Source organism: Schistocerca nitens, unplaced genomic scaffold, assembly GCF_023898315.1.
Source record: "Schistocerca nitens isolate TAMUIC-IGC-003100 unplaced genomic scaffold, iqSchNite1.1 HiC_scaffold_118, whole genome shotgun sequence".
Taxonomy (NCBI): domain Eukaryota; kingdom Metazoa; phylum Arthropoda; class Insecta; order Orthoptera; family Acrididae; genus Schistocerca; species Schistocerca nitens.
In genome coordinates this window covers 14,708-40,537 of record NW_026045660.1, presented here as the reverse complement: position 1 = coordinate 40,537, position 25,830 = coordinate 14,708, and the positions used below count along the sequence as shown (strand labels likewise).

The following is a 25,830-nucleotide window of genomic DNA, read 5'->3' as shown; positions in this document are numbered from 1 at the left end:
CCGGCGTCAGAGAGATGACGGGTATTAAGTTTCCAAATACGGGAAGGTGGCGCCTGCCTATTGGCCAGTAATTGCACGTCACACACAACACCGCAGTGATCACTAAAAGCGACGGGATGTACCGCAACCCTCTGAAGATAGGTTTGAAGTGGCCGCGACGCATAAATACGATCAATTCTGCTGGCACCTGTCGCATAAAAATGTGTGTATTGCGTCGTGGTAGGATGAAAATGACGCCAAACATCGATCAAGTCATTGGTCACAATTAGTTGGGAAAGTTCCGGGCACCTGGTAGCCGTGGGAAATTGATCGGCTGCAGCAGTAACACAGTTAAAGTCGCCGCCAACTACTACATTGCGGGTCGACGCAAAGAACGGAACCACATCTTGATTAAAAAAAACAGAACGAGCACGTTTATGATCAGTGCCACTCGGCGCGTATATATTAATAAATGTGACCTCCTGGATCGTACACGTAAGTAAGCGGCCATTCGGTAAAAATTGAACGTTAGATGGTTGCAATACAGTTTTATAAAGAACAGCGGTGCCACAAGTTCCTTCCACGTTAATGTTATAGATTACATCGTAGCCAGGGACGTTATGAAAGCGCTGAACAGTGACTTCTTGGAGTAATGCAACGTCATAGCCTCCCAAAGTTAAAAAGTCTATAAAACTTGCTATTTTATGCGCAGCTATGATGCGATTTACATTGAGTGATAAAACTGAAAAGGTCTTTAGATGTTGACGAGCGGCGGCCATTTAAAACACAGACACTCAAGAATTAGCAAGAAAATGAGAAACGGAAGACTCAGATGCAGCGCCTTAAGCACCCCAATAAAACAGTCAAGAAGCACTGCAACACATTTCGTAACTCGTGGACAATACTGTGCAGAAAATTTACTGTGCCACAGTTATTGTCATTATTAAGGGTGTAAATTAACATCGTAGCCTGGAATATAGCTAAAAACATCACTAGACACTTCTTGAAGAAGGGCAATACTAAAATTTCCATGATATAAAACATCTTTAAATGCAGCTACCTTTTGCACCGCTGAAATACCGGCAACGGTTAATGTCAAAACAGAAAACACAGTCGATGGGTGTGGGTGCGTTGACATTTGAGGCAGATGGACAAAACAGAGCAATATAAAGCACCAACGAAGTGATAAAACGCCGGACGTATACTTAAATGAATGGCAGCTGGCATAAAATGGAATTTGCAATAGGTCGTAAAACACTGTAGCGGTTAGTAGCAAGGCTACAAAAACATGGCACAACAATACACTGGACACAGTTCAAGACACATGCGTTTCTAGGTCAATTACAATGTAGACGGACTCATTAGAATGATGTGAGTCTGCGCGCATGGCTACTGGCCCCCCTCGTCCTCCTGCTGCCACCACGGGCTGTGACTGTCAGGTGGCGGGGGTGGTCGTGCGTCGCCCGACGGCTTGGTGGCTTCCGCCCGGCCGCCGCGCGATGTTACGGCCGGCTGTGACGGCACAGAATGTTTGCGCGGGCGCTGTGGTAACTGCTCACTGCCCTGTTCTAATTTACGCTTCGCAGCGGCAACGTCCTGTTCCTTCTCAGCACTGAGAAATTGTTGTAAGCGTTCAGTGTGTGCTCGAATCTTCTCTGTCCTGGCGGGGCTGCTACTACGAGAGGAACCTTGTGACATCGCCTCACTTTCACTGCCACTCTCCGTGGCTGGCGGATTCGCGAGGGCGGCTGGGTTCGGATCCTTGACCTGTTTACCCTTGCCCCGCTGGCGACGTTGCGTTTTATTTGCCGCTGAAGGCTTCACAGGATCGGCAGAAGTTGGCACCGGAAGGGGCGGCGGGGGTAAAGAAGTGTCTGTTGCCTTCACCGGTTCCGATTGAACGGCATCGGCATTAACAGAGCGTGCGTCCCTTTCGTCATCAACCCGGTCGGTCGGGGTAGGCGGGTCCTGGACAACCTCCATTTCCTCCTGCCCGACAGTCGTGTGACTATGTTCCGCGACTGACGGGTCTTCGTCGGAGGCAACGGTCGTCGGTCGCTCGGTCGGTCGGTCGGTCGGACCGGTAAACGATGTTCCTGCTACAATCTCACTCATTAGGGGCACAAATTTATCGCCACCACCCACAACATCTTCACGCGGTAACTGAACAGGCCGCCGTCGAGGGCAGTCACCCCTCAAATGTTCCGTAGAATGACATACGGCACATGTCGGCGGTTGCCCGATATATGAGACCTGTGCACGAACCCCACCAATTACAAAGTAGGAAGGAATATGTTGTTTCAGGTCCATCCGTACACTACGGACACCACTAGCAACTTTATAACGATATGCACTAGACCATTTCTCCATTGTAACGTTAAGAACGTCACCAAATCGCGACAAGGCACGAGATAAAACTTGATCAGGGCATTCCGGTGGGACATTAAAAACTCGAACAGTTCGAATACCAAAACCTGACGCCACAATTTGCACATTACTAATACTGCCGTCTGCATGTTTAAAACGGCGACTGCCACCAAATTTAGCAACAAACTTTTCACACATGTCCCCAGAGGTAAATTTCAAGAACAAGCAATACTGAACAAAGTCCAATTGAAAGGTGTCTACGATTTCTTCCGGTATCTTTAGGTCTTCGAATAACCACTCGTGTATTTCAAACGCGGTAGGCCGGACAGCACTTCTATCAAATACACACTGAGCGGTGTTAGCTCTCGAAAATGTCGACATTTTGTTACTTACAAATCTTCAATGCAGAAATCACGAACAACGAAGCGCCAAAGGCCCGGCGATGTAAACAAACCGACGACAACAGCGGAGCTCTGCGCGACGTGCGACGTGCGCGGATACGCCGTCCGAATGCGGCTGGATGTTCTCCCCTAGCCTACCTCGAAATGCGCCTGCCAGGTACGATCACCTTCGGCCGCTGCCGACAGGCGGGAAGCCGACACAGCGCGGCGTCGGGGCGCTTCCTTGTGCGGTGGTGGTGTAATGGTCAGCATAGTTGCCTTCCAAGCAGTTGATCCGGGTTCGATTCCCGGCCACCGCAACGGGCTTTTTAATTTCGCGTATGAGTACTTTCGCCACGCGCCCTTAAATTAATGTTTTTTCCCCCTTCTTACTCGCTGCAGACCAGCCTGTAGTGTGTCTCGACTTGTCTCGACTTTGCTCAGCTGACGCGAGAGCTGACGCTCTCAAATCGGCCTATATCAAAACGACAAGCACGAGAAACGACTGAGAGAGGTAAGGAGAGGCGAGGCGATGGGCACACAGCACTCCCCCTTCCTTTCACGGTGGCGTGTCCATGACCGAATCGGGTTGTAGCTCCGAAAACAAAGGAGAAGGAAAAAATAGGAAGTAAAACTGCCAACAGTACCCTGTGTCCCCATGCGCTCACCCGCCCAAGTACTGACAAGGGCCAAAGTTGTTACAAATCGGCAATCGGACATTTTCTTTCATCTTGTCTTCATCGGTTGAGAACCAGTGTATTCAACATATTATGGCCATTGCCGAGTGAATGCTGTAGCGCTTCCCGACAAGTCGGGTTCGGATCCTCTGTCAACTTCCACGCGGGGTGATGATCTTTTGGTCATCACACTCGCCTGCTGAAATCGGCGCTGCCTTTTCGTAGTAGTAAAAGACTAGTGGCCCGTGGGGGGATCGAACCCACGACCTTCGCGTTATTAGCACGACGCTCTAACCAACTGAGCTAACGGGCCTCGGCAGATGCAGTTGCTCAGCCCTGCGCTGGAAACGTATGGCATGAAGCCGTACACCATTTCTATGGTCGTCGGACGTCTGCTTCCCTCGTCTATATTCTGCTGACGGTCACGAAACAGTAGCTATATTGCGAGCAGGACGGGAAACGGCAGCTCGGTCAGCTCAAACTTGTCACGGTTCGTGTGGAAAAAATTCCGTTCCGGTACCGGGAATCGAACCCGGGCCTCCTGGGTGAAAGCCAGGTATCCTAGCCACTAGACCACACCGGATGTGGGGGTGTCTTCGCCGGTTCGGACGGTCGCTTGTCGCATTTCGTGTCGTGTCCCGCGTCGGCGCCCTTCTCTCTTTGCGAGCGTCTTTGCGCATACTGACTGGCAAGGCGCGCACCTCAAACGTCTCAGAGCAATGCTTTTGGCTTCATGCTGTGCTGGGAGAAGAGGGAAAGGGAAGCTGTAAGTAGCAGTAACAGGGAGTAAACATTTTCCCGCTGAAGCGTTGAAACCGTTGTGGATAACAAACAAGAAATAAGTTGGTGCCCTAGCGACAGCATCACCATCAGTCACAGAAAATTAAATGCCCCAGGTGAGGATCGAACTCACGACCTTAAGATTATGAGACTTACGCGCTGCCTACTGCGCTACCGAGGCACGGGTGAACCGCTTTTCCTGGAAACTGGGTAAGTACCATACCCAATGTTAGACGTAAAGACACTGTACTTCCTGGATAACGTGTTCTGTTGCTAGACGTGCATTGCCGGCCCAGTTGATTGCGGTGTTGCTGCAGCTTTTGCAAACGATAGGCAGCACTCCTTGTCGTTAACGTTCAGTGCCTCGGAGGCACCTGGACATAGCAAATTGTGAGGCCAGGCCGACGCTAGTCTGTAGAACATGATGCGAGCGTCCTAGTGGGGACCCGCGAGTGCTGCGTTCTCGGTTCTTCTCAAGGGAATCCAGCTATACATTCTTGTGGATCGTGCATCTCAAGAGCGCAAGCAGCACGGCAGCATTATCGCGGGAACAGCAAAACGATGCATCGGCCGGGAATCGAACCCGGGCCGCCCGCGTGGCAGGCGAGCATTCTACCACTGAACCACCGATGCTCGGGCCAGTAGTAACTTCACGCTGCTTGCCGAGCAGATGTCTCAAGGGAAAGTGGGACTGCCGTCAAGCGCCGTAGCATTCTGTCGAGAAGATGCTGCAGACGCTGAATCCTGCACTGCACTGCTTAAAAATGCCGCCAGAACGCGGTCCTCTGCGTACTCTTGCGTCGCCGGCGCCGGCACCGACACCGACTCTTGCCAAAGGATGCGAAATGTGCGCGGATACGCTGTCCGAATGCGGCTGGATGTTCTCCCCTAGCCTACCTCGAAATGCGCCTGCCAGGTACGATCACCTTCGGCCGCTGCCGACAGGCGGGAAGCCGACACAGCGCGGCGTCGGGGCGCTTCCTTGTGCGGTGGTGGTGTAATGGTCAGCATAGTTGCCTTCCAAGCAGTTGATCCGGGTTCGATTCCCGGCCACCGCAACGGGCTTTTTAATTTCGCGTATGAGTACTTTCGCCACGCGCCCTTAAATTAATGTTTTTTCCCCCTTCTTACTCGCTGCAGACCAGCCTGTAGTGTGTCTCGACTTTGCTCAGCTGACGCGAGAGCTGACGCTCTCAAATCGGCCTATATCAAAACGACAAGCACGAGAAACGACTGAGAGAGGTAAGGAGAGGCGAGGCGATGGGCACACAGCACTCCCCCTTCCTTTCACGGTGGCGTGTCCATGACCGAATCGGGTTGTAGCTCCGAAAACAAAGGAGAAGGAAAAAATAGGAAGTAAAACTGCCAACAGTACCCTGTGTCCCCATGCGCTCACCCGCCCAAGTACTGACAAGGGCCAAAGTTGTTACAAATCGGCAATCGGACATTTTCTTTCATCTTGTCTTCATCGGTTGAGAACCAGTGTATTCAACATATTATGGCCATTGCCGAGTGAATGCTGTAGCGCTTCCCGACAAGTCGGGTTCGGATCCTCTGTCAACTTCCACGCGGGGTGATGATCTTTTGGTCATCACACTCGCCTGCTGAAATCGGCGCTGCCTTTTCGTAGTAGTAAAAGACTAGTGGCCCGTGGGGGGATCGAACCCACGACCTTCGCGTTATTAGCACGACGCTCTAACCAACTGAGCTAACGGGCCTCGGCAGATGCAGTTGCTCAGCCCTGCGCTGGAAACGTATGGCATGAAGCCGTACACCATTTCTATGGTCGTCGGACGTCTGCTTCCCTCGTCTATATTCTGCTGACGGTCACGAAACAGTAGCTATATTGCGAGCAGGACGGGAAACGGCAGCTCGGTCAGCTCAAACTTGTCACGGTTCGTGTGGAAAAAATTCCGTTCCGGTACCGGGAATCGAACCCGGGCCTCCTGGGTGAAAGCCAGGTATCCTAGCCACTAGACCACACCGGATGTGGGGGTGTCTTCGCCGGTTCGGACGGTCGCTTGTCGCATTTCGTGTCGTGTCCCGCGTCGGCGCCCTTCTCTCTTTGCGAGCGTCTTTGCGCATACTGACTGGCAAGGCGCGCACCTCAAACGTCTCAGAGCAATGCTTTTGGCTTCATGCTGTGCTGGGAGAAGAGGGAAAGGGAAGCTGTAAGTAGCAGTAACAGGGAGTAAACATTTTCCCGCTGAAGCGTTGAAACCGTTGTGGATAACAAACAAGAAATAAGTTGGTGCCCTAGCGACAGCATCACCATCAGTCACAGAAAATTAAATGCCCCAGGTGAGGATCGAACTCACGACCTTAAGATTATGAGACTTACGCGCTGCCTACTGCGCTACCGAGGCACGGGTGAACCGCTTTTCCTGGAAACTGGGTAAGTACCATACCCAATGTTAGACGTAAAGACACTGTACTTCCTGGATAACGTGTTCTGTTGCTAGACGTGCATTGCCGGCCCAGTTGATTGCGGTGTTGCTGCAGCTTTTGCAAACGATAGGCAGCACTCCTTGTCGTTAACGTTCAGTGCCTCGGAGGCACCTGGACATAGCAAATTGTGAGGCCAGGCCGACGCTAGTCTGTAGAACATGATGCGAGCGTCCTAGTGGGGACCCGCGAGTGCTGCGTTCTCGGTTCTTCTCAAGGGAATCCAGCTATACATTCTTGTGGATCGTGCATCTCAAGAGCGCAAGCAGCACGGCAGCATTATCGCGGGAACAGCAAAACGATGCATCGGCCGGGAATCGAACCCGGGCCGCCCGCGTGGCAGGCGAGCATTCTACCACTGAACCACCGATGCTCGGGCCAGTAGTAACTTCACGCTGCTTGCCGAGCAGATGTCTCAAGGGAAAGTGGGACTGCCGTCAAGCGCCGTAGCATTCTGCCGAGAAGATGCTGCAGACGCTGAATCCTGCACTGCACTGCTTAAAAATGCCGCCAGAACGCGGTCCTCTGCGTACTCTTGCGTCGCCGGCGCCGGCACCGACACCGACTCTTGCCAAAGGATGCGAAATGTGCGCGGATACGCTGTCCGAATGCGGCTGGATGTTCTCCCCTAGCCTACCTCGAAATGCGCCTGCCAGGTACGATCACCTTCGGCCGCTGCCGACAGGCGGGAAGCCGACACAGCGCGGCGTCGGGGCGCTTCCTTGTGCGGTGGTGGTGTAATGGTCAGCATAGTTGCCTTCCAAGCAGTTGATCCGGGTTCGATTCCCGGCCACCGCAACGGGCTTTTTAATTTCGCGTATGAGTACTTTCGCCACGCGCCCTTAAATTAATGTTTTTTCCCCCTTCTTACTCGCTGCAGACCAGCCTGTAGTGTGTCTCGACTTTGCTCAGCTGACGCGAGAGCTGACGCTCTCAAATCGGCCTATATCAAAACGACAAGCACGAGAAACGACTGAGAGAGGTAAGGAGAGGCGAGGCGATGGGCACACAGCACTCCCCCTTCCTTTCACGGTGGCGTGTCCATGACCGAATCGGGTTGTAGCTCCGAAAACAAAGGAGAAGGAAAAAATAGGAAGTAAAACTGCCAACAGTACCCTGTGTCCCCATGCGCTCACCCGCCCAAGTACTGACAAGGGCCAAAGTTGTTACAAATCGGCAATCGGACATTTTCTTTCATCTTGTCTTCATCGGTTGAGAACCAGTGTATTCAACATATTATGGCCATTGCCGAGTGAATGCTGTAGCGCTTCCCGACAAGTCGGGTTCGGATCCTCTGTCAACTTCCACGCGGGGTGATGATCTTTTGGTCATCACACTCGCCTGCTGAAATCGGCGCTGCCTTTTCGTAGTAGTAAAAGACTAGTGGCCCGTGGGGGGATCGAACCCACGACCTTCGCGTTATTAGCACGACGCTCTAACCAACTGAGCTAACGGGCCTCGGCAGATGCAGTTGCTCAGCCCTGCGCTGGAAACGTATGGCATGAAGCCGTACACCATTTCTATGGTCGTCGGACGTCTGCTTCCCTCGTCTATATTCTGCTGACGGTCACGAAACAGTAGCTATATTGCGAGCAGGACGGGAAACGGCAGCTCGGTCAGCTCAAACTTGTCACGGTTCGTGTGGAAAAAATTCCGTTCCGGTACCGGGAATCGAACCCGGGCCTCCTGGGTGAAAGCCAGGTATCCTAGCCACTAGACCACACCGGATGTGGGGGTGTCTTCGCCGGTTCGGACGGTCGCTTGTCGCATTTCGTGTCGTGTCCCGCGTCGGCGCCCTTCTCTCTTTGCGAGCGTCTTTGCGCATACTGACTGGCAAGGCGCGCACCTCAAACGTCTCAGAGCAATGCTTTTGGCTTCATGCTGTGCTGGGAGAAGAGGGAAAGGGAAGCTGTAAGTAGCAGTAACAGGGAGTAAACATTTTCCCGCTGAAGCGTTGAAACCGTTGTGGATAACAAACAAGAAATAAGTTGGTGCCCTAGCGACAGCATCACCATCAGTCACAGAAAATTAAATGCCCCAGGTGAGGATCGAACTCACGACCTTAAGATTATGAGACTTACGCGCTGCCTACTGCGCTACCGAGGCACGGGTGAACCGCTTTTCCTGGAAACTGGGTAAGTACCATACCCAATGTTAGACGTAAAGACACTGTACTTCCTGGATAACGTGTTCTGTTGCTAGACGTGCATTGCCGGCCCAGTTGATTGCGGTGTTGCTGCAGCTTTTGCAAACGATAGGCAGCACTCCTTGTCGTTAACGTTCAGTGCCTCGGAGGCACCTGGACATAGCAAATTGTGAGGCCAGGCCGACGCTAGTCTGTAGAACATGATGCGAGCGTCCTAGTGGGGACCCGCGAGTGCTGCGTTCTCGGTTCTTCTCAAGGGAATCCAGCTATACATTCTTGTGGATCGTGCATCTCAAGAGCGCAAGCAGCACGGCAGCATTATCGCGGGAACAGCAAAACGATGCATCGGCCGGGAATCGAACCCGGGCCGCCCGCGTGGCAGGCGAGCATTCTACCACTGAACCACCGATGCTCGGGCCAGTAGTAACTTCACGCTGCTTGCCGAGCAGATGTCTCAAGGGAAAGTGGGACTGCCGTCAAGCGCCGTAGCATTCTGTCGAGAAGATGCTGCAGACGCTGAATCCTGCACTGCACTGCTTAAAAATGCCGCCAGAACGCGGTCCTCTGCGTACTCTTGCGTCGCCGGCGCCGGCACCGACACCGACTCTTGCCAAAGGATGCGAAATGTGCGCGGATACGCTGTCCGAATGCGGCTGGATGTTCTCCCCTAGCTTACCTCGAAATGCGCCTGCCAGGTACGATCACCTTCGGCCGCTGCCGACAGGCGGGAAGCCGACACAGCGCGGCGTCGGGGCGCTTCCTTGTGCGGTGGTGGTGTAATGGTCAGCATAGTTGCCTTCCAAGCAGTTGATCCGGGTTCGATTCCCGGCCACCGCAACGGGCTTTTTAATTTCGCGTATGAGTACTTTCGCCACGCGCCCTTAAATTAATGTTTTTTCCCCCTTCTTACTCGCTGCAGACCAGCCTGTAGTGTGTCTCGACTTTGCTCAGCTGACGCGAGAGCTGACGCTCTCAAATCGGCCTATATCAAAACGACAAGCACGAGAAACGACTGAGAGAGGTAAGGAGAGGCGAGGCGATGGGCACACAGCACTCCCCCTTCCTTTCACGGTGGCGTGTCCATGACCGAATCGGGTTGTAGCTCCGAAAACAAAGGAGAAGGAAAAAATAGGAAGTAAAACTGCCAACAGTACCCTGTGTCCCCATGCGCTCACCCGCCCAAGTACTGACAAGGGCCAAAGTTGTTACAAATCGGCAATCGGACATTTTCTTTCATCTTGTCTTCATCGGTTGAGAACCAGTGTATTCAACATATTATGGCCATTGCCGAGTGAATGCTGTAGCGCTTCCCGACAAGTCGGGTTCGGATCCTCTGTCAACTTCCACGCGGGGTGATGATCTTTTGGTCATCACACTCGCCTGCTGAAATCGGCGCTGCCTTTTCGTAGTAGTAAAAGACTAGTGGCCCGTGGGGGGATCGAACCCACGACCTTCGCGTTATTAGCACGACGCTCTAACCAACTGAGCTAACGGGCCTCGGCAGATGCAGTTGCTCAGCCCTGCGCTGGAAACGTATGGCATGAAGCCGTACACCATTTCTATGGTCGTCGGACGTCTGCTTCCCTCGTCTATATTCTGCTGACGGTCACGAAACAGTAGCTATATTGCGAGCAGGACGGGAAACGGCAGCTCGGTCAGCTCAAACTTGTCACGGTTCGTGTGGAAAAAATTCCGTTCCGGTACCGGGAATCGAACCCGGGCCTCCTGGGTGAAAGCCAGGTATCCTAGCCACTAGACCACACCGGATGTGGGGGTGTCTTCGCCGGTTCGGACGGTCGCTTGTCGCATTTCGTGTCGTGTCCCGCGTCGGCGCCCTTCTCTCTTTGCGAGCGTCTTTGCGCATACTGACTGGCAAGGCGCGCACCTCAAACGTCTCAGAGCAATGCTTTTGGCTTCATGCTGTGCTGGGAGAAGAGGGAAAGGGAAGCTGTAAGTAGCAGTAACAGGGAGTAAACATTTTCCCGCTGAAGCGTTGAAACCGTTGTGGATAACAAACAAGAAATAAGTTGGTGCCCTAGCGACAGCATCACCATCAGTCACAGAAAATTAAATGCCCCAGGTGAGGATCGAACTCACGACCTTAAGATTATGAGACTTACGCGCTGCCTACTGCGCTACCGAGGCACGGGTGAACCGCTTTTCCTGGAAACTGGGTAAGTACCATACCCAATGTTAGACGTAAAGACACTGTACTTCCTGGATAACGTGTTCTGTTGCTAGACGTGCATTGCCGGCCCAGTTGATTGCGGTGTTGCTGCAGCTTTTGCAAACGATAGGCAGCACTCCTTGTCGTTAACGTTCAGTGCCTCGGAGGCACCTGGACATAGCAAATTGTGAGGCCAGGCCGACGCTAGTCTGTAGAACATGATGCGAGCGTCCTAGTGGGGACCCGCGAGTGCTGCGTTCTCGGTTCTTCTCAAGGGAATCCAGCTATACATTCTTGTGGATCGTGCATCTCAAGAGCGCAAGCAGCACGGCAGCATTATCGCGGGAACAGCAAAACGATGCATCGGCCGGGAATCGAACCCGGGCCGCCCGCGTGGCAGGCGAGCATTCTACCACTGAACCACCGATGCTCGGGCCAGTAGTAACTTCACGCTGCTTGCCGAGCAGATGTCTCAAGGGAAAGTGGGACTGCCGTCAAGCGCCGTAGCATTCTGTCGAGAAGATGCTGCAGACGCTGAATCCTGCACTGCACTGCTTAAAAATGCCGCCAGAACGCGGTCCTCTGCGTACTCTTGCGTCGCCGGCGCCGGCACCGACACCGACTCTTGCCAAAGGATGCGAAATGTGCGCGGATACGCTGTCCGAATGCGGCTGGATGTTCTCCCCTAGCCTACCTCGAAATGCGCCTGCCAGGTACGATCACCTTCGGCCGCTGCCGACAGGCGGGAAGCCGACACAGCGCGGCGTCGGGGCGCTTCCTTGTGCGGTGGTGGTGTAATGGTCAGCATAGTTGCCTTCCAAGCAGTTGATCCGGGTTCGATTCCCGGCCACCGCAACGGGCTTTTTAATTTCGCGTATGAGTACTTTCGCCACGCGCCCTTAAATTAATGTTTTTTCCCCCTTCTTACTCGCTGCAGACCAGCCTGTAGTGTGTCTCGACTTTGCTCAGCTGACGCGAGAGCTGACGCTCTCAAATCGGCCTATATCAAAACGACAAGCACGAGAAACGACTGAGAGAGGTAAGGAGAGGCGAGGCGATGGGCACACAGCACTCCCCCTTCCTTTCACGGTGGCGTGTCCATGACCGAATCGGGTTGTAGCTCCGAAAACAAAGGAGAAGGAAAAAATAGGAAGTAAAACTGCCAACAGTACCCTGTGTCCCCATGCGCTCACCCGCCCAAGTACTGACAAGGGCCAAAGTTGTTACAAATCGGCAATCGGACATTTTCTTTCATCTTGTCTTCATCGGTTGAGAACCAGTGTATTCAACATATTATGGCCATTGCCGAGTGAATGCTGTAGCGCTTCCCGACAAGTCGGGTTCGGATCCTCTGTCAACTTCCACGCGGGGTGATGATCTTTTGGTCATCACACTCGCCTGCTGAAATCGGCGCTGCCTTTTCGTAGTAGTAAAAGACTAGTGGCCCGTGGGGGGATCGAACCCACGACCTTCGCGTTATTAGCACGACGCTCTAACCAACTGAGCTAACGGGCCTCGGCAGATGCAGTTGCTCAGCCCTGCGCTGGAAACGTATGGCATGAAGCCGTACACCATTTCTATGGTCGTCGGACGTCTGCTTCCCTCGTCTATATTCTGCTGACGGTCACGAAACAGTAGCTATATTGCGAGCAGGACGGGAAACGGCAGCTCGGTCAGCTCAAACTTGTCACGGTTCGTGTGGAAAAAATTCCGTTCCGGTACCGGGAATCGAACCCGGGCCTCCTGGGTGAAAGCCAGGTATCCTAGCCACTAGACCACACCGGATGTGGGGGTGTCTTCGCCGGTTCGGACGGTCGCTTGTCGCATTTCGTGTCGTGTCCCGCGTCGGCGCCCTTCTCTCTTTGCGAGCGTCTTTGCGCATACTGACTGGCAAGGCGCGCACCTCAAACGTCTCAGAGCAATGCTTTTGGCTTCATGCTGTGCTGGGAGAAGAGGGAAAGGGAAGCTGTAAGTAGCAGTAACAGGGAGTAAACATTTTCCCGCTGAAGCGTTGAAACCGTTGTGGATAACAAACAAGAAATAAGTTGGTGCCCTAGCGACAGCATCACCATCAGTCACAGAAAATTAAATGCCCCAGGTGAGGATCGAACTCACGACCTTAAGATTATGAGACTTACGCGCTGCCTACTGCGCTACCGAGGCACGGGTGAACCGCTTTTCCTGGAAACTGGGTAAGTACCATACCCAATGTTAGACGTAAAGACACTGTACTTCCTGGATAACGTGTTCTGTTGCTAGACGTGCATTGCCGGCCCAGTTGATTGCGGTGTTGCTGCAGCTTTTGCAAACGATAGGCAGCACTCCTTGTCGTTAACGTTCAGTGCCTCGGAGGCACCTGGACATAGCAAATTGTGAGGCCAGGCCGACGCTAGTCTGTAGAACATGATGCGAGCGTCCTAGTGGGGACCCGCGAGTGCTGCGTTCTCGGTTCTTCTCAAGGGAATCCAGCTATACATTCTTGTGGATCGTGCATCTCAAGAGCGCAAGCAGCACGGCAGCATTATCGCGGGAACAGCAAAACGATGCATCGGCCGGGAATCGAACCCGGGCCGCCCGCGTGGCAGGCGAGCATTCTACCACTGAACCACCGATGCTCGGGCCAGTAGTAACTTCACGCTGCTTGCCGAGCAGATGTCTCAAGGGAAAGTGGGACTGCCGTCAAGCGCCGTAGCATTCTGTCGAGAAGATGCTGCAGACGCTGAATCCTGCACTGCACTGCTTAAAAATGCCGCCAGAACGCGGTCCTCTGCGTACTCTTGCGTCGCCGGCGCCGGCACCGACACCGACTCTTGCCAAAGGATGCGAAATGTGCGCGGATACGCTGTCCGAATGCGGCTGGATGTTCTCCCCTAGCCTACCTCGAAATGCGCCTGCCAGGTACGATCACCTTCGGCCGCTGCCGACAGGCGGGAAGCCGACACAGCGCGGCGTCGGGGCGCTTCCTTGTGCGGTGGTGGTGTAATGGTCAGCATAGTTGCCTTCCAAGCAGTTGATCCGGGTTCGATTCCCGGCCACCGCAACGGGCTTTTTAATTTCGCGTATGAGTACTTTCGCCACGCGCCCTTAAATTAATGTTTTTTCCCCCTTCTTACTCGCTGCAGACCAGCCTGTAGTGTGTCTCGACTTTGCTCAGCTGACGCGAGAGCTGACGCTCTCAAATCGGCCTATATCAAAACGACAAGCACGAGAAACGACTGAGAGAGGTAAGGAGAGGCGAGGCGATGGGCACACAGCACTCCCCCTTCCTTTCACGGTGGCGTGTCCATGACCGAATCGGGTTGTAGCTCCGAAAACAAAGGAGAAGGAAAAAATAGGAAGTAAAACTGCCAACAGTACCCTGTGTCCCCATGCGCTCACCCGCCCAAGTACTGACAAGGGCCAAAGTTGTTACAAATCGGCAATCGGACATTTTCTTTCATCTTGTCTTCATCGGTTGAGAACCAGTGTATTCAACATATTATGGCCATTGCCGAGTGAATGCTGTAGCGCTTCCCGACAAGTCGGGTTCGGATCCTCTGTCAACTTCCACGCGGGGTGATGATCTTTTGGTCATCACACTCGCCTGCTGAAATCGGCGCTGCCTTTTCGTAGTAGTAAAAGACTAGTGGCCCGTGGGGGGATCGAACCCACGACCTTCGCGTTATTAGCACGACGCTCTAACCAACTGAGCTAACGGGCCTCGGCAGATGCAGTTGCTCAGCCCTGCGCTGGAAACGTATGGCATGAAGCCGTACACCATTTCTATGGTCGTCGGACGTCTGCTTCCCTCGTCTATATTCTGCTGACGGTCACGAAACAGTAGCTATATTGCGAGCAGGACGGGAAACGGCAGCTCGGTCAGCTCAAACTTGTCACGGTTCGTGTGGAAAAAATTCCGTTCCGGTACCGGGAATCGAACCCGGGCCTCCTGGGTGAAAGCCAGGTATCCTAGCCACTAGACCACACCGGATGTGGGGGTGTCTTCGCCGGTTCGGACGGTCGCTTGTCGCATTTCGTGTCGTGTCCCGCGTCGGCGCCCTTCTCTCTTTGCGAGCGTCTTTGCGCATACTGACTGGCAAGGCGCGCACCTCAAACGTCTCAGAGCAATGCTTTTGGCTTCATGCTGTGCTGGGAGAAGAGGGAAAGGGAAGCTGTAAGTAGCAGTAACAGGGAGTAAACATTTTCCCGCTGAAGCGTTGAAACCGTTGTGGATAACAAACAAGAAATAAGTTGGTGCCCTAGCGACAGCATCACCATCAGTCACAGAAAATTAAATGCCCCAGGTGAGGATCGAACTCACGACCTTAAGATTATGAGACTTACGCGCTGCCTACTGCGCTACCGAGGCACGGGTGAACCGCTTTTCCTGGAAACTGGGTAAGTACCATACCCAATGTTAGACGTAAAGACACTGTACTTCCTGGATAACGTGTTCTGTTGCTAGACGTGCATTGCCGGCCCAGTTGATTGCGGTGTTGCTGCAGCTTTTGCAAACGATAGGCAGCACTCCTTGTCGTTAACGTTCAGTGCCTCGGAGGCACCTGGACATAGCAAATTGTGAGGCCAGGCCGACGCTAGTCTGTAGAACATGATGCGAGCGTCCTAGTGGGGACCCGCGAGTGCTGCGTTCTCGGTTCTTCTCAAGGGAATCCAGCTATACATTCTTGTGGATCGTGCATCTCAAGAGCGCAAGCAGCACGGCAGCATTATCGCGGGAACAGCAAAACGATGCATCGGCCGGGAATCGAACCCGGGCCGCCCTCGTGGCAGGCGAGCATTCTACCACTGAACCACCGATGCTCGGGCCAGTAGTAACTTCACGCTGCTTGCCGAGCAGATGTCTCAAGGGAAAGTGGGACTGCCGTCAAGCGCCGTAGCATTCTGTCGAGAAGATGCTGCAGACGCTGAATCCTGCACTGCACTGCTTAAAAATGCCGCCAGAACGCGGTCCTCTGCGTACTCTTGCGTCGCCGGCGCCGGCACCGACACCGACTCTTGCCAAAGGATGCGAAATGTGCGCGGATACGCTGTCCGAATGCGGCTGGATGTTCTCTCCTAGCCTACCTCGAAATGCGCCTGCCAGGTACGATCACCTTCGGCCGCTGCCGACAGGCGGGAAGCCGACACAGCGCGGCGTCGGGGCGCTTCCTTGTGCGGTGGTGGTGTAATGGTCAGCATAGTTGCCTTCCAAGCAGTTGATCCCGGTTCGATTCCCGGCCACCGCAACGGGCTTTTTAATTTCGCGTATGAGTACTTTCGCCACGCGCCCTTAAATTAATGTTTTTTCCCCCTTCTTACTCGCTGCAGACCAGCCTGTAGTGTGTCTCGACTTTGCTCAGCTGACGCGAGAGCTGACGCTCTCAAATCGGCCTATATCAAAACGACAAGCACGAGAAACGACTGAGAGAGGTAAGGAGAGGCGAGGCGATGGGCACACAGCACTCCCCCTTCCTTTCACGGTGGCGTGTCCATGACCGAATCGGGTTGTAGCTCCGAAAACAAAGGAGAAGGAAAAAATAGGAAGTAAAACTGCCAACAGTACCCTGTGTCCCCATGCGCTCACCCGCCCAAGTACTGACAAGGGCCAAAGTTGTTACAAATCGGCAATCGGACATTTTCTTTCATCTTGTCTTCATCGGTTGAGAACCAGTGTATTCAACATATTATGGCCATTGCCGAGTGAATGCTGTAGCGCTTCCCGACAAGTCGGGTTCGGATCCTCTGTCAACTTCCACGCGGGGTGATGATCTTTTGGTCATCACACTCGCCTGCTGAAATCGGCGCTGCCTTTTCGTAGTAGTAAAAGACTAGTGGCCCGTGGGGGGATCGAACCCACGACCTTCGCGTTATTAGCACGACGCTCTAACCAACTGAGCTAACGGGCCTCGGCAGATGCAGTTGCTCAGCCCTGCGCTGGAAACGTATGGCATGAAGCCGTACACCATTTCTATGGTCGTCGGACGTCTGCTTCCCTCGTCTATATTCTGCTGACGGTCACGAAACAGTAGCTATATTGCGAGCAGGACGGGAAACGGCAGCTCGGTCAGCTCAAACTTGTCACGGTTCGTGTGGAAAAAATTCCGTTCCGGTACCGGGAATCGAACCCGGGCCTCCTGGGTGAAAGCCAGGTATCCTAGCCACTAGACCACACCGGATGTGGGGGTGTCTTCGCCGGTTCGGACGGTCGCTTGTCGCATTTCGTGTCGTGTCCCGCGTCGGCGCCCTTCTCTCTTTGCGAGCGTCTTTGCGCATACTGACTGGCAAGGCGCGCACCTCAAACGTCTCAGAGCAATGCTTTTGGCTTCATGCTGTGCTGGGAGAAGAGGGAAAGGGAAGCTGTAAGTAGCAGTAACAGGGAGTAAACATTTTCCCGCTGAAGCGTTGAAACCGTTGTGGATAACAAACAAGAAATAAGTTGGTGCCCTAGCGACAGCATCACCATCAGTCACAGAAAATTAAATGCCCCAGGTGAGGATCGAACTCACGACCTTAAGATTATGAGACTTACGCGCTGCCTACTGCGCTACCGAGGCACGGGTGAACCGCTTTTCCTGGAAACTGGGTAAGTACCATACCCAATGTTAGACGTAAAGACACTGTACTTCCTGGATAACGTGTTCTGTTGCTAGACGTGCATTGCCGGCCCAGTTGATTGCGGTGTTGCTGCAGCTTTTGCAAACGATAGGCAGCACTCCTTGTCGTTAACGTTCAGTGCCTCGGAGGCACCTGGACATAGCAAATTGTGAGGCCAGGCCGACGCTAGTCTGTAGAACATGATGCGAGCGTCCTAGTGGGGACCCGCGAGTGCTGCGTTCTCGGTTCTTCTCAAGGGAATCCAGCTATACATTCTTGTGGATCGTGCATCTCAAGAGCGCAAGCAGCACGGCAGCATTATCGCGGGAACAGCAAAACGATGCATCGGCCGGGAATCGAACCCGGGCCGCCCGCGTGGCAGGCGAGCATTCTACCACTGAACCACCGATGCTCGGGCCAGTAGTAACTTCACGCTGCTTGCCGAGCAGATGTCTCAAGGGAAAGTGGGACTGCCGTCAAGCGCCGTAGCATTCTGTCGAGAAGATGCTGCAGACGCTGAATCCTGCACTGCACTGCTTAAAAATGCCGCCAGAACGCGGTCCTCTGCGTACTCTTGCGTCGCCGGCGCCGGCACCGACACCGACTCTTGCCAAAGGATGCGAAATGTGCGCGGATACGCTGTCCGAATGCGGCTGGATGTTCTCCCCTAGCCTACCTCGAAATGCGCCTGCCAGGTACGATCACCTTCGGCCGCTGCCGACAGGCGGGAAGCCGACACAGCGCGGCGTCGGGGCGCTTCCTTGTGCGGTGGTGGTGTAATGGTCAGCATAGTTGCCTTCCAAGCAGTTGATCCGGGTTCGATTCCCGGCCACCGCAACGGGCTTTTTAATTTCGCGTATGAGTACTTTCGCCACGCGCCCTTAAATTAATGTTTTTTCCCCCTTCTTACTCGCTGCAGACCAGCCTGTAGTGTGTCTCGACTTTGCTCAGCTGACGCGAGAGCTGACGCTCTCAAATCGGCCTATATCAAAACGACAAGCACGAGAAACGACTGAGAGAGGTAAGGAGAGGCGAGGCGATGGGCACACAGCACTCCCCCTTCCTTTCACGGTGGCGTGTCCATGACCGAATCGGGTTGTAGCTCCGAAAACAAAGGAGAAGGAAAAAATAGGAAGTAAAACTGCCAACAGTACCCTGTGTCCCCATGCGCTCACCCGCCCAAGTACTGACAAGGGCCAAAGTTGTTACAAATCGGCAATCGGACATTTTCTTTCATCTTGTCTTCATCGGTTGAGAACCAGTGTATTCAACATATTATGGCCATTGCCGAGTGAATGCTGTAGCGCTTCCCGACAAGTCGGGTTCGGATCCTCTGTCAACTTCCACGCGGGGTGATGATCTTTTGGTCATCACACTCGCCTGCTGAAATCGGCGCTGCCTTTTCGTAGTAGTAAAAGACTAGTGGCCCGTGGGGGGATCGAACCCACGACCTTCGCGTTATTAGCACGACGCTCTAACCAACTGAGCTAACGGGCCTCGGCAGATGCAGTTGCTCAGCCCTGCGCTGGAAACGTATGGCATGAAGCCGTACACCATTTCTATGGTCGTCGGACGTCTGCTTCCCTCGTCTATATTCTGCTGACGGTCACGAAACAGTAGCTATATTGCGAGCAGGACGGGAAACGGCAGCTCGGTCAGCTCAAACTTGTCACGGTTCGTGTGGAAAAAATTCCGTTCCGGTACCGGGAATCGAACCCGGGCCTCCTGGGTGAAAGCCAGGTATCCTAGCCACTAGACCACACCGGATGTGGGGGTGTCTTCGCCGGTTCGGACGGTCGCTTGTCGCATTTCGTGTCGTGTCCCGCGTCGGCGCCCTTCTCTCTTTGCGAGCGTCTTTGCGCATACTGACTGGCAAGGCGCGCACCTCAAACGTCTCAGAGCAATGCTTTTGGCTTCATGCTGTGCTGGGAGAAGAGGGAAAGGGAAGCTGTAAGTAGCAGTAACAGGGAGTAAACATTTTCCCGCTGAAGCGTTGAAACCGTTGTGGATAACAAACAAGAAATAAGTTGGTGCCCTAGCGACAGCATCACCATCAGTCACAGAAAATTAAATGCCCCAGGTGAGGATCGAACTCACGACCTTAAGATTATGAGACTTACGCGCTGCCTACTGCGCTACCGAGGCACGGGTGAACCGCTTTTCCTGGAAACTGGGTAAGTACCATACCCAATGTTAGACGTAAAGACACTGTACTTCCTGGATAACGTGTTCTGTTGCTAGACGTGCATTGCCGGCCCAGTTGATTGCGGTGTTGCTGCAGCTTTTGCAAACGATAGGCAGCACTCCTTGTCGTTAACGTTCAGTGCCTCGGAGGCACCTGGACATAGCAAATTGTGAGGCCAGGCCGACGCTAGTCTGTAGAACATGATGCGAGCGTCCTAGTGGGGACCCGCGAGTGCTGCGTTCTCGGTTCTTCTCAAGGGAATCCAGCTATACATTCTTGTGGATCGTGCATCTCAAGAGCGCAAGCAGCACGGCAGCATTATCGCGGGAACAGCAAAACGATGCATCGGCCGGGAATCGAACCCGGGCCGCCCGCGTGGCAGGCGAGCATTCTACCACTGAACCACCGATGCTCGGGCCAGTAGTAACTTCACGCTGCTTGCCGAGCAGATGTCTCAAGGGAAAGTGGGACTGCCGTCAAGCGCCGTAGCATTCTGTCGAGAAGATGCTGCAGACGCTGAATCCTGCACTGCACTGCTTAAAAATGCCGCCAGAACGCGGTCCTCTGCGTACTCTTGCGTCGCCGGCGCCGGCACCGACACCGACTCTTGCCAAAGGATGCGAAATGTGCGCGGATACGCTGTCCGAATGCGGCTGGATGTTCTCTCCTAGCCTACCTCGAAATGCGCCTGCCAGGTACGATCACCTTCGGCCGCTGCCGACAGGCGGGAAGCCGACACAGCGCGGCGTCGGGGCGCTTCCTTGTGCGGTGGTGGTGTAATGGTCAGCATAGTTGCCTTCCAAGCAGTTGATCCCGGTTCGATTCCCGGCCACCGCAACGGGCTTTTTAATTTCGCGTATGAGTACTTTCGCCACGCGCCCTTAAATTAATGTTTTTTCAAATCGGCAATCGGACATTTTCTTTCATCTTGTCTTCATCGGTTGAGAACCAGTGTATTCAACATATTATGGCCATTGCCGAGTGAATGCTGTAGCGCTTCCCGACAAGTCGGGTTCGGATCCTCTGTCAACTTCCACGCGGGGTGATGATCTTTTGGTCATCACACTCGCCTGCTGAAATCGGCGCTGCCTTTTCGTAGTAGTAAAAGACTAGTGGCCCGTGGGGGGATCGAACCCACGACCTTCGCGTTATTAGCACGACGCTCTAACCAACTGAGCTAACGGGCCTCGGCAGATGCAGTTGCTCAGCCCTGCGCTGGAAACGTATGGCATGAAGCCGTACACCATTTCTATGGTCGTCGGACGTCTGCTTCCCTCGTCTATATTCTGCTGACGGTCACGAAACAGTAGCTATATTGCGAGCAGGACGGGAAACGGCAGCTCGGTCAGCTCAAACTTGTCACGGTTCGTGTGGAAAAAATTCCGTTCCGGTACCGGGAATCGAACCCGGGCCTCCTGGGTGAAAGCCAGGTATCCTAGCCACTAGACCACACCGGATGTGGGGGTGTCTTCGCCGGTTCGGACGGTCGCTTGTCGCATTTCGTGTCGTGTCCCGCGTCGGCGCCCTTCTCTCTTTGCGAGCGTCTTTGCGCATACTGACTGGCAAGGCGCGCACCTCAAACGTCTCAGAGCAATGCTTTTGGCTTCATGCTGTGCTGGGAGAAGAGGGAAAGGGAAGCTGTAAGTAGCAGTAACAGGGAGTAAACATTTTCCCGCTGAAGCGTTGAAACCGTTGTGGATAACAAACAAGAAATAAGTTGGTGCCCTAGCGACAGCATCACCATCAGTCACAGAAAATTAAATGCCCCAGGTGAGGATCGAACTCACGACCTTAAGATTATGAGACTTACGCGCTGCCTACTGCGCTACCGAGGCACGGGTGAACCGCTTTTCCTGGAAACTGGGTAAGTACCATACCCAATGTTAGACGTAAAGACACTGTACTTCCTGGATAACGTGTTCTGTTGCTAGACGTGCATTGCCGGCCCAGTTGATTGCGGTGTTGCTGCAGCTTTTGCAAACGATAGGCAGCACTCCTTGTCGTTAACGTTCAGTGCCTCGGAGGCACCTGGACATAGCAAATTGTGAGGCCAGGCCGACGCTAGTCTGTAGAACATGATGCGAGCGTCCTAGTGGGGACCCGCGAGTGCTGCGTTCTCGGTTCTTCTCAAGGGAATCCAGCTATACATTCTTGTGGATCGTGCATCTCAAGAGCGCAAGCAGCACGGCAGCATTATCGCGGGAACAGCAAAGCGATGCATCGGCCGGGAATCGAACCCGGGCCGCCCGCGTGGCAGGCGAGCATTCTACCACTGAACCACCGATGCTCGGGCCAGTAGTAACTTCACGCTGCTTGCCGAGCAGATGTCTCAAGGGAAAGTGGGACTGCCGTCAAGCGCCGTAGCATTCTGTCGAGAAGATGCTGCAGACGCTGAATCCTGCACTGCACTGCTTAAAAATGCCGCCAGAACGCGGTCCTCTGCGTACTCTTGCGTCGCCGGCGCCGGCACCGACACCGACTCTTGCCAAAGGATGCGAAATGTGCGCGGATACGCTGTCCGAATGCGGCTGGATGTTCTCCCCTAGCCTACCTCGAAATGCGCCTGCCAGGTACGATCACCTTCGGCCGCTGCCGACAGGCGGGAAGCCGACACAGCGCGGCGTCGGGGCGCTTCCTTGTGCGGTGGTGGTGTAATGGTCAGCATAGTTGCCTTCCAAGCAGTTGATCCGGGTTCGATTCCCGGCCACCGCAACGGGCTTTTTAATTTCGCGTATGAGTACTTTCGCCACGCGCCCTTAAATTAATGTTTTTTCCCCCTTCTTACTCGCTGCAGACCAGCCTGTAGTGTGTCTCGACTTTGCTCAGCTGACGCGAGAGCTGACGCTCTCAAATCGGCCTATATCAAAACGACAAGCACGAGAAACGACTGAGAGAGGTAAGGAGAGGCGAGGCGATGGGCACACAGCACTCCCCCTTCCTTTCACGGTGGCGTGTCCATGACCGAATCGGGTTGTAGCTCCGAAAACAAAGGAGAAGGAAAAAATAGGAAGTAAAACTGCCAACAGTACCCTGTGTCCCCATGCGCTCACCCGCCCAAGTACTGACAAGGGCCAAAGTTGTTACAAATCGGCAATCGGACATTTTCTTTCATCTTGTCTTCATCGGTTGAGAACCAGTGTATTCAACATATTATGGCCATTGCCGAGTGAATGCTGTAGCGCTTCCCGACAAGTCGGGTTCGGATCCTCTGTCAACTTCCACGCGGGGTGATGATCTTTTGGTCATCACACTCGCCTGCTGAAATCGGCGCTGCCTTTTCGTAGTAGTAAAAGACTAGTGGCCCGTGGGGGGATCGAACCCACGACCTTCGCGTTATTAGCACGACGCTCTAACCAACTGAGCTAACGGGCCTCGGCAGATGCAGTTGCTCAGCCCTGCGCTGGAAACGTATGGCATGAAGCCGTACACCATTTCTATGGTCGTCGGACGTCTGCTTCCCTCGTCTATATTCTGCTGACGGTCACGAAACAGTAGCTATATTGCGAGCAGGACGGGAAACGGCAGCTCGGTCAGCTCAAACTTGTCACGGTTCGTGTGGAAAAAATTCCGTTCCGGTACCGGGAATCGAACCCGGGCCTCCTGGGTGAAAGCCAGGTATCCTAGCCACTAGACCACACCGGATGTGGGGGTGTCTTCGCCGGTTCGGACGGTCGCTTGTCGCATTTCGTGTCGTGTCCCGCGTCGGCGCCCTTCTCTCTTTGCGAGCGTCTTTGCGCATACTGACTGGCAAGGCGCGCACCTCAAACGTCTCAGAGCAATGCTTTTGGCTTCATGCTGTGCTGGGAGAAGAGGGAAAGGGAAGCTGTAAGTAGCAGTAACAGGGAGTAAACATTTTCCCGCTGAAGCGTTGAAACCGTTGTGGATAACAAACAAGAAATAAGTTGGTGCCCTAGCGACAGCATCACCATCAGTCACAGAAAATTAAATGCCCCAGGTGAGGATCGAACTCACGACCTTAAGATTATGAGACTTACGCGCTGCCTACTGCGCTACCGAGGCACGGGTGAACCGCTTTTCCTGGAAACTGGGTAAGTACCATACCCAATGTTAGACGTAAAGACACTGTACTTCCTGGATAACGTGTTCTGTTGCTAGACGTGCATTGCCGGCCCAGTTGATTGCGGTGTTGCTGCAGCTTTTGCAAACGATAGGCAGCACTCCTTGTCGTTAACGTTCAGTGCCTCGGAGGCACCTGGACATAGCAAATTGTGAGGCCAGGCCGACGCTAGTCTGTAGAACATGATGCGAGCGTCCTAGTGGGGACCCGCGAGTGCTGCGTTCTCGGTTCTTCTCAAGGGAATCCAGCTATACATTCTTGTGGATCGTGCATCTCAAGAGCGCAAGCAGCAAGGCAGCATTATCGCGGGAACAGCAAAACGATGCATCGGCCGGGAATCGAACCCGGGCCGCCCGCGTGGCAGGCGAGCATTCTACCACTGAACCACCGATGCTCGGGCCAGTAGTAACTTCACGCTGCTTGCCGAGCAGATGTCTCAAGGGAAAGTGGGACTGCCGTCAAGCGCCGTAGCATTCTGTCGAGAAGATGCTGCAGACGCTGAATCCTGCACTGCACTGCTTAAAAATGCCGCCAGAACGCGGTCCTCTGCGTACTCTTGCGTCGCCGGCGCCGGCACCGACACCGACTCTTGCCAAAGGATGCGAAATGTGCGCGGATACGCTGTCCGAATGCGGCTGGATGTTCTCCCCTAGCCTACCTCGAAATGCGCCTGCCAGGTACGATCACCTTCGGCCGCTGCCGACAGGCGGGAAGCCGACACAGCGCGGCGTCGGGGCGCTTCCTTGTGCGGTGGTGGTGTAATGGTCAGCATAGTTGCCTTCCAAGCAGTTGATCCGGGTTCGATTCCCGGCCACCGCAACGGGCTTTTTAATTTCGCGTATGAGTACTTTCGCCACGCGCCCTTAAATTAATGTTTTTTCCCCCTTCTTACTCGCTGCAGACCAGCCTGTAGTGTGTCTCGACTTTGCTCAGCTGACGCGAGAGCTGACGCTCTCAAATCGGCCTATATCAAAACGACAAGCACGAGAAACGACTGAGAGAGGTAAGGAGAGGCGAGGCGATGGGCACACAGCACTCCCCCTTCCTTTCACGGTGGCGTGTCCATGACCGAATCGGGTTGTAGCTCCGAAAACAAAGGAGAAGGAAAAAATAGGAAGTAAAACTGCCAACAGTACCCTGTGTCCCCATGCGCTCACCCGCCCAAGTACTGACAAGGGCCAAAGTTGTTACAAATCGGCAATCGGACATTTTCTTTCATCTTGTCTTCATCGGTTGAGAACCAGTGTATTCAACATATTATGGCCATTGCCGAGTGAATGCTGTAGCGCTTCCCGACAAGTCGGGTTCGGATCCTCTGTCAACTTCCACGCGGGGTGATGATCTTTTGGTCATCACACTCGCCTGCTGAAATCGGCGCTGCCTTTTCGTAGTAGTAAAAGACTAGTGGCCCGTGGGGGGATCGAACCCACGACCTTCGCGTTATTAGCACGACGCTCTAACCAACTGAGCTAACGGGCCTCGGCAGATGCAGTTGCTCAGCCCTGCGCTGGAAACGTATGGCATGAAGCCGTACACCATTTCTATGGTCGTCGGACGTCTGCTTCCCTCGTCTATATTCTGCTGACGGTCACGAAACAGTAGCTATATTGCGAGCAGGACGGGAAACGGCAGCTCGGTCAGCTCAAACTTGTCACGGTTCGTGTGGAAAAAATTCCGTTCCGGTACCGGGAATCGAACCCGGGCCTCCTGGGTGAAAGCCAGGTATCCTAGCCACTAGACCACACCGGATGTGGGGGTGTCTTCGCCGGTTCGGACGGTCGCTTGTCGCATTTCGTGTCGTGTCCCGCGTCGGCGCCCTTCTCTCTTTGCGAGCGTCTTTGCGCATACTGACTGGCAAGGCGCGCACCTCAAACGTCTCAGAGCAATGCTTTTGGCTTCATGCTGTGCTGGGAGAAGAGGGAAAGGGAAGCTGTAAGTAGCAGTAACAGGGAGTAAACATTTTCCCGCTGAAGCGTTGAAACCGTTGTGGATAACAAACAAGAAATAAGTTGGTGCCCTAGCGACAGCATCACCATCAGTCACAGAAAATTAA

At 53.9% G+C, this 25,830-nt stretch overlaps 1 protein-coding gene and 53 non-coding genes across 54 annotated transcripts; 11 read left to right on the top strand and 43 right to left on the bottom strand.

Moving 5' to 3' along the window:
• Window positions 1–1,368: 1,368 nt before the first annotated feature.
• On the bottom strand, window positions 1,369–1,962 carry LOC126218497 (nuclear receptor corepressor 1-like). The gene has a single exon (XM_049942128.1). The coding sequence runs from the start codon at window positions 1,960–1,962 to the stop codon at window positions 1,369–1,371; it is 594 nt and encodes a 197-aa protein (XP_049798085.1).
• Window positions 1,963–2,974: 1,012 nt separating this feature from the next.
• Trnag-ucc (transfer RNA glycine (anticodon UCC)) lies at window positions 2,975–3,046 on the top strand. Its single transcript has one exon. It is a non-coding gene; the product is annotated as a tRNA-Gly (tRNA).
• A 596-nt stretch (window positions 3,047–3,642) lies between these two features.
• Trnai-aau (transfer RNA isoleucine (anticodon AAU)) lies at window positions 3,643–3,716 on the bottom strand. Its single transcript has one exon. It is a non-coding gene; the product is annotated as a tRNA-Ile (tRNA).
• A 198-nt stretch (window positions 3,717–3,914) lies between these two features.
• Trnae-uuc (transfer RNA glutamic acid (anticodon UUC)) lies at window positions 3,915–3,986 on the bottom strand. The gene has a single exon. It is a non-coding gene; the product is annotated as a tRNA-Glu (tRNA).
• A 305-nt stretch (window positions 3,987–4,291) lies between these two features.
• Trnam-cau (transfer RNA methionine (anticodon CAU)) lies at window positions 4,292–4,364 on the bottom strand. Its single transcript has one exon. It is a non-coding gene; the product is annotated as a tRNA-Met (tRNA).
• A 381-nt stretch (window positions 4,365–4,745) lies between these two features.
• Window positions 4,746–4,816, bottom strand: Trnag-gcc (transfer RNA glycine (anticodon GCC)). The gene has a single exon. It is a non-coding gene; the product is annotated as a tRNA-Gly (tRNA).
• A 353-nt stretch (window positions 4,817–5,169) lies between these two features.
• Trnag-ucc (transfer RNA glycine (anticodon UCC)) lies at window positions 5,170–5,241 on the top strand. Its single transcript has one exon. It is a non-coding gene; the product is annotated as a tRNA-Gly (tRNA).
• Window positions 5,242–5,827: 586 nt separating this feature from the next.
• Window positions 5,828–5,901, bottom strand: Trnai-aau (transfer RNA isoleucine (anticodon AAU)). The gene has a single exon. It is a non-coding gene; the product is annotated as a tRNA-Ile (tRNA).
• A 198-nt stretch (window positions 5,902–6,099) lies between these two features.
• Window positions 6,100–6,171, bottom strand: Trnae-uuc (transfer RNA glutamic acid (anticodon UUC)). The gene has a single exon. It is a non-coding gene; the product is annotated as a tRNA-Glu (tRNA).
• A 305-nt stretch (window positions 6,172–6,476) lies between these two features.
• On the bottom strand, window positions 6,477–6,549 carry Trnam-cau (transfer RNA methionine (anticodon CAU)). The gene has a single exon. It is a non-coding gene; the product is annotated as a tRNA-Met (tRNA).
• A 381-nt stretch (window positions 6,550–6,930) lies between these two features.
• Window positions 6,931–7,001, bottom strand: Trnag-gcc (transfer RNA glycine (anticodon GCC)). Its single transcript has one exon. It is a non-coding gene; the product is annotated as a tRNA-Gly (tRNA).
• Window positions 7,002–7,354: 353 nt separating this feature from the next.
• Window positions 7,355–7,426, top strand: Trnag-ucc (transfer RNA glycine (anticodon UCC)). The gene has a single exon. It is a non-coding gene; the product is annotated as a tRNA-Gly (tRNA).
• Window positions 7,427–8,012: 586 nt separating this feature from the next.
• On the bottom strand, window positions 8,013–8,086 carry Trnai-aau (transfer RNA isoleucine (anticodon AAU)). The gene has a single exon. It is a non-coding gene; the product is annotated as a tRNA-Ile (tRNA).
• Window positions 8,087–8,284: 198 nt separating this feature from the next.
• Trnae-uuc (transfer RNA glutamic acid (anticodon UUC)) lies at window positions 8,285–8,356 on the bottom strand. Its single transcript has one exon. It is a non-coding gene; the product is annotated as a tRNA-Glu (tRNA).
• A 305-nt stretch (window positions 8,357–8,661) lies between these two features.
• On the bottom strand, window positions 8,662–8,734 carry Trnam-cau (transfer RNA methionine (anticodon CAU)). Its single transcript has one exon. It is a non-coding gene; the product is annotated as a tRNA-Met (tRNA).
• A 381-nt stretch (window positions 8,735–9,115) lies between these two features.
• On the bottom strand, window positions 9,116–9,186 carry Trnag-gcc (transfer RNA glycine (anticodon GCC)). The gene has a single exon. It is a non-coding gene; the product is annotated as a tRNA-Gly (tRNA).
• A 353-nt stretch (window positions 9,187–9,539) lies between these two features.
• Trnag-ucc (transfer RNA glycine (anticodon UCC)) lies at window positions 9,540–9,611 on the top strand. Its single transcript has one exon. It is a non-coding gene; the product is annotated as a tRNA-Gly (tRNA).
• A 586-nt stretch (window positions 9,612–10,197) lies between these two features.
• Trnai-aau (transfer RNA isoleucine (anticodon AAU)) lies at window positions 10,198–10,271 on the bottom strand. Its single transcript has one exon. It is a non-coding gene; the product is annotated as a tRNA-Ile (tRNA).
• Window positions 10,272–10,469: 198 nt separating this feature from the next.
• Window positions 10,470–10,541, bottom strand: Trnae-uuc (transfer RNA glutamic acid (anticodon UUC)). Its single transcript has one exon. It is a non-coding gene; the product is annotated as a tRNA-Glu (tRNA).
• Window positions 10,542–10,846: 305 nt separating this feature from the next.
• Trnam-cau (transfer RNA methionine (anticodon CAU)) lies at window positions 10,847–10,919 on the bottom strand. The gene has a single exon. It is a non-coding gene; the product is annotated as a tRNA-Met (tRNA).
• Window positions 10,920–11,300: 381 nt separating this feature from the next.
• Window positions 11,301–11,371, bottom strand: Trnag-gcc (transfer RNA glycine (anticodon GCC)). The gene has a single exon. It is a non-coding gene; the product is annotated as a tRNA-Gly (tRNA).
• Window positions 11,372–11,724: 353 nt separating this feature from the next.
• Window positions 11,725–11,796, top strand: Trnag-ucc (transfer RNA glycine (anticodon UCC)). Its single transcript has one exon. It is a non-coding gene; the product is annotated as a tRNA-Gly (tRNA).
• A 586-nt stretch (window positions 11,797–12,382) lies between these two features.
• Trnai-aau (transfer RNA isoleucine (anticodon AAU)) lies at window positions 12,383–12,456 on the bottom strand. Its single transcript has one exon. It is a non-coding gene; the product is annotated as a tRNA-Ile (tRNA).
• Window positions 12,457–12,654: 198 nt separating this feature from the next.
• Window positions 12,655–12,726, bottom strand: Trnae-uuc (transfer RNA glutamic acid (anticodon UUC)). The gene has a single exon. It is a non-coding gene; the product is annotated as a tRNA-Glu (tRNA).
• A 305-nt stretch (window positions 12,727–13,031) lies between these two features.
• Trnam-cau (transfer RNA methionine (anticodon CAU)) lies at window positions 13,032–13,104 on the bottom strand. Its single transcript has one exon. It is a non-coding gene; the product is annotated as a tRNA-Met (tRNA).
• Window positions 13,105–13,485: 381 nt separating this feature from the next.
• On the bottom strand, window positions 13,486–13,556 carry Trnag-gcc (transfer RNA glycine (anticodon GCC)). The gene has a single exon. It is a non-coding gene; the product is annotated as a tRNA-Gly (tRNA).
• Window positions 13,557–13,909: 353 nt separating this feature from the next.
• Trnag-ucc (transfer RNA glycine (anticodon UCC)) lies at window positions 13,910–13,981 on the top strand. Its single transcript has one exon. It is a non-coding gene; the product is annotated as a tRNA-Gly (tRNA).
• Window positions 13,982–14,567: 586 nt separating this feature from the next.
• Window positions 14,568–14,641, bottom strand: Trnai-aau (transfer RNA isoleucine (anticodon AAU)). The gene has a single exon. It is a non-coding gene; the product is annotated as a tRNA-Ile (tRNA).
• Window positions 14,642–14,839: 198 nt separating this feature from the next.
• Window positions 14,840–14,911, bottom strand: Trnae-uuc (transfer RNA glutamic acid (anticodon UUC)). The gene has a single exon. It is a non-coding gene; the product is annotated as a tRNA-Glu (tRNA).
• Window positions 14,912–15,216: 305 nt separating this feature from the next.
• On the bottom strand, window positions 15,217–15,289 carry Trnam-cau (transfer RNA methionine (anticodon CAU)). Its single transcript has one exon. It is a non-coding gene; the product is annotated as a tRNA-Met (tRNA).
• A 381-nt stretch (window positions 15,290–15,670) lies between these two features.
• On the bottom strand, window positions 15,671–15,741 carry Trnag-gcc (transfer RNA glycine (anticodon GCC)). Its single transcript has one exon. It is a non-coding gene; the product is annotated as a tRNA-Gly (tRNA).
• Window positions 15,742–16,094: 353 nt separating this feature from the next.
• On the top strand, window positions 16,095–16,166 carry Trnag-ucc (transfer RNA glycine (anticodon UCC)). The gene has a single exon. It is a non-coding gene; the product is annotated as a tRNA-Gly (tRNA).
• Window positions 16,167–16,752: 586 nt separating this feature from the next.
• On the bottom strand, window positions 16,753–16,826 carry Trnai-aau (transfer RNA isoleucine (anticodon AAU)). The gene has a single exon. It is a non-coding gene; the product is annotated as a tRNA-Ile (tRNA).
• Window positions 16,827–17,024: 198 nt separating this feature from the next.
• Trnae-uuc (transfer RNA glutamic acid (anticodon UUC)) lies at window positions 17,025–17,096 on the bottom strand. Its single transcript has one exon. It is a non-coding gene; the product is annotated as a tRNA-Glu (tRNA).
• Window positions 17,097–17,401: 305 nt separating this feature from the next.
• Trnam-cau (transfer RNA methionine (anticodon CAU)) lies at window positions 17,402–17,474 on the bottom strand. Its single transcript has one exon. It is a non-coding gene; the product is annotated as a tRNA-Met (tRNA).
• A 381-nt stretch (window positions 17,475–17,855) lies between these two features.
• Window positions 17,856–17,926, bottom strand: Trnag-gcc (transfer RNA glycine (anticodon GCC)). The gene has a single exon. It is a non-coding gene; the product is annotated as a tRNA-Gly (tRNA).
• Window positions 17,927–18,279: 353 nt separating this feature from the next.
• Window positions 18,280–18,351, top strand: Trnag-ucc (transfer RNA glycine (anticodon UCC)). The gene has a single exon. It is a non-coding gene; the product is annotated as a tRNA-Gly (tRNA).
• A 586-nt stretch (window positions 18,352–18,937) lies between these two features.
• Window positions 18,938–19,011, bottom strand: Trnai-aau (transfer RNA isoleucine (anticodon AAU)). The gene has a single exon. It is a non-coding gene; the product is annotated as a tRNA-Ile (tRNA).
• Window positions 19,012–19,209: 198 nt separating this feature from the next.
• Window positions 19,210–19,281, bottom strand: Trnae-uuc (transfer RNA glutamic acid (anticodon UUC)). The gene has a single exon. It is a non-coding gene; the product is annotated as a tRNA-Glu (tRNA).
• Window positions 19,282–19,586: 305 nt separating this feature from the next.
• On the bottom strand, window positions 19,587–19,659 carry Trnam-cau (transfer RNA methionine (anticodon CAU)). Its single transcript has one exon. It is a non-coding gene; the product is annotated as a tRNA-Met (tRNA).
• Window positions 19,660–20,040: 381 nt separating this feature from the next.
• Window positions 20,041–20,111, bottom strand: Trnag-gcc (transfer RNA glycine (anticodon GCC)). Its single transcript has one exon. It is a non-coding gene; the product is annotated as a tRNA-Gly (tRNA).
• A 353-nt stretch (window positions 20,112–20,464) lies between these two features.
• Window positions 20,465–20,536, top strand: Trnag-ucc (transfer RNA glycine (anticodon UCC)). The gene has a single exon. It is a non-coding gene; the product is annotated as a tRNA-Gly (tRNA).
• Window positions 20,537–20,812: 276 nt separating this feature from the next.
• Trnai-aau (transfer RNA isoleucine (anticodon AAU)) lies at window positions 20,813–20,886 on the bottom strand. The gene has a single exon. It is a non-coding gene; the product is annotated as a tRNA-Ile (tRNA).
• Window positions 20,887–21,084: 198 nt separating this feature from the next.
• Window positions 21,085–21,156, bottom strand: Trnae-uuc (transfer RNA glutamic acid (anticodon UUC)). The gene has a single exon. It is a non-coding gene; the product is annotated as a tRNA-Glu (tRNA).
• A 305-nt stretch (window positions 21,157–21,461) lies between these two features.
• Window positions 21,462–21,534, bottom strand: Trnam-cau (transfer RNA methionine (anticodon CAU)). Its single transcript has one exon. It is a non-coding gene; the product is annotated as a tRNA-Met (tRNA).
• Window positions 21,535–21,915: 381 nt separating this feature from the next.
• On the bottom strand, window positions 21,916–21,986 carry Trnag-gcc (transfer RNA glycine (anticodon GCC)). The gene has a single exon. It is a non-coding gene; the product is annotated as a tRNA-Gly (tRNA).
• Window positions 21,987–22,339: 353 nt separating this feature from the next.
• On the top strand, window positions 22,340–22,411 carry Trnag-ucc (transfer RNA glycine (anticodon UCC)). The gene has a single exon. It is a non-coding gene; the product is annotated as a tRNA-Gly (tRNA).
• Window positions 22,412–22,997: 586 nt separating this feature from the next.
• Trnai-aau (transfer RNA isoleucine (anticodon AAU)) lies at window positions 22,998–23,071 on the bottom strand. The gene has a single exon. It is a non-coding gene; the product is annotated as a tRNA-Ile (tRNA).
• A 198-nt stretch (window positions 23,072–23,269) lies between these two features.
• On the bottom strand, window positions 23,270–23,341 carry Trnae-uuc (transfer RNA glutamic acid (anticodon UUC)). Its single transcript has one exon. It is a non-coding gene; the product is annotated as a tRNA-Glu (tRNA).
• A 305-nt stretch (window positions 23,342–23,646) lies between these two features.
• Window positions 23,647–23,719, bottom strand: Trnam-cau (transfer RNA methionine (anticodon CAU)). Its single transcript has one exon. It is a non-coding gene; the product is annotated as a tRNA-Met (tRNA).
• Window positions 23,720–24,100: 381 nt separating this feature from the next.
• Window positions 24,101–24,171, bottom strand: Trnag-gcc (transfer RNA glycine (anticodon GCC)). The gene has a single exon. It is a non-coding gene; the product is annotated as a tRNA-Gly (tRNA).
• Window positions 24,172–24,524: 353 nt separating this feature from the next.
• Window positions 24,525–24,596, top strand: Trnag-ucc (transfer RNA glycine (anticodon UCC)). The gene has a single exon. It is a non-coding gene; the product is annotated as a tRNA-Gly (tRNA).
• Window positions 24,597–25,182: 586 nt separating this feature from the next.
• On the bottom strand, window positions 25,183–25,256 carry Trnai-aau (transfer RNA isoleucine (anticodon AAU)). The gene has a single exon. It is a non-coding gene; the product is annotated as a tRNA-Ile (tRNA).
• A 198-nt stretch (window positions 25,257–25,454) lies between these two features.
• On the bottom strand, window positions 25,455–25,526 carry Trnae-uuc (transfer RNA glutamic acid (anticodon UUC)). The gene has a single exon. It is a non-coding gene; the product is annotated as a tRNA-Glu (tRNA).
• Window positions 25,527–25,830: the final 304 nt, after the last annotated feature.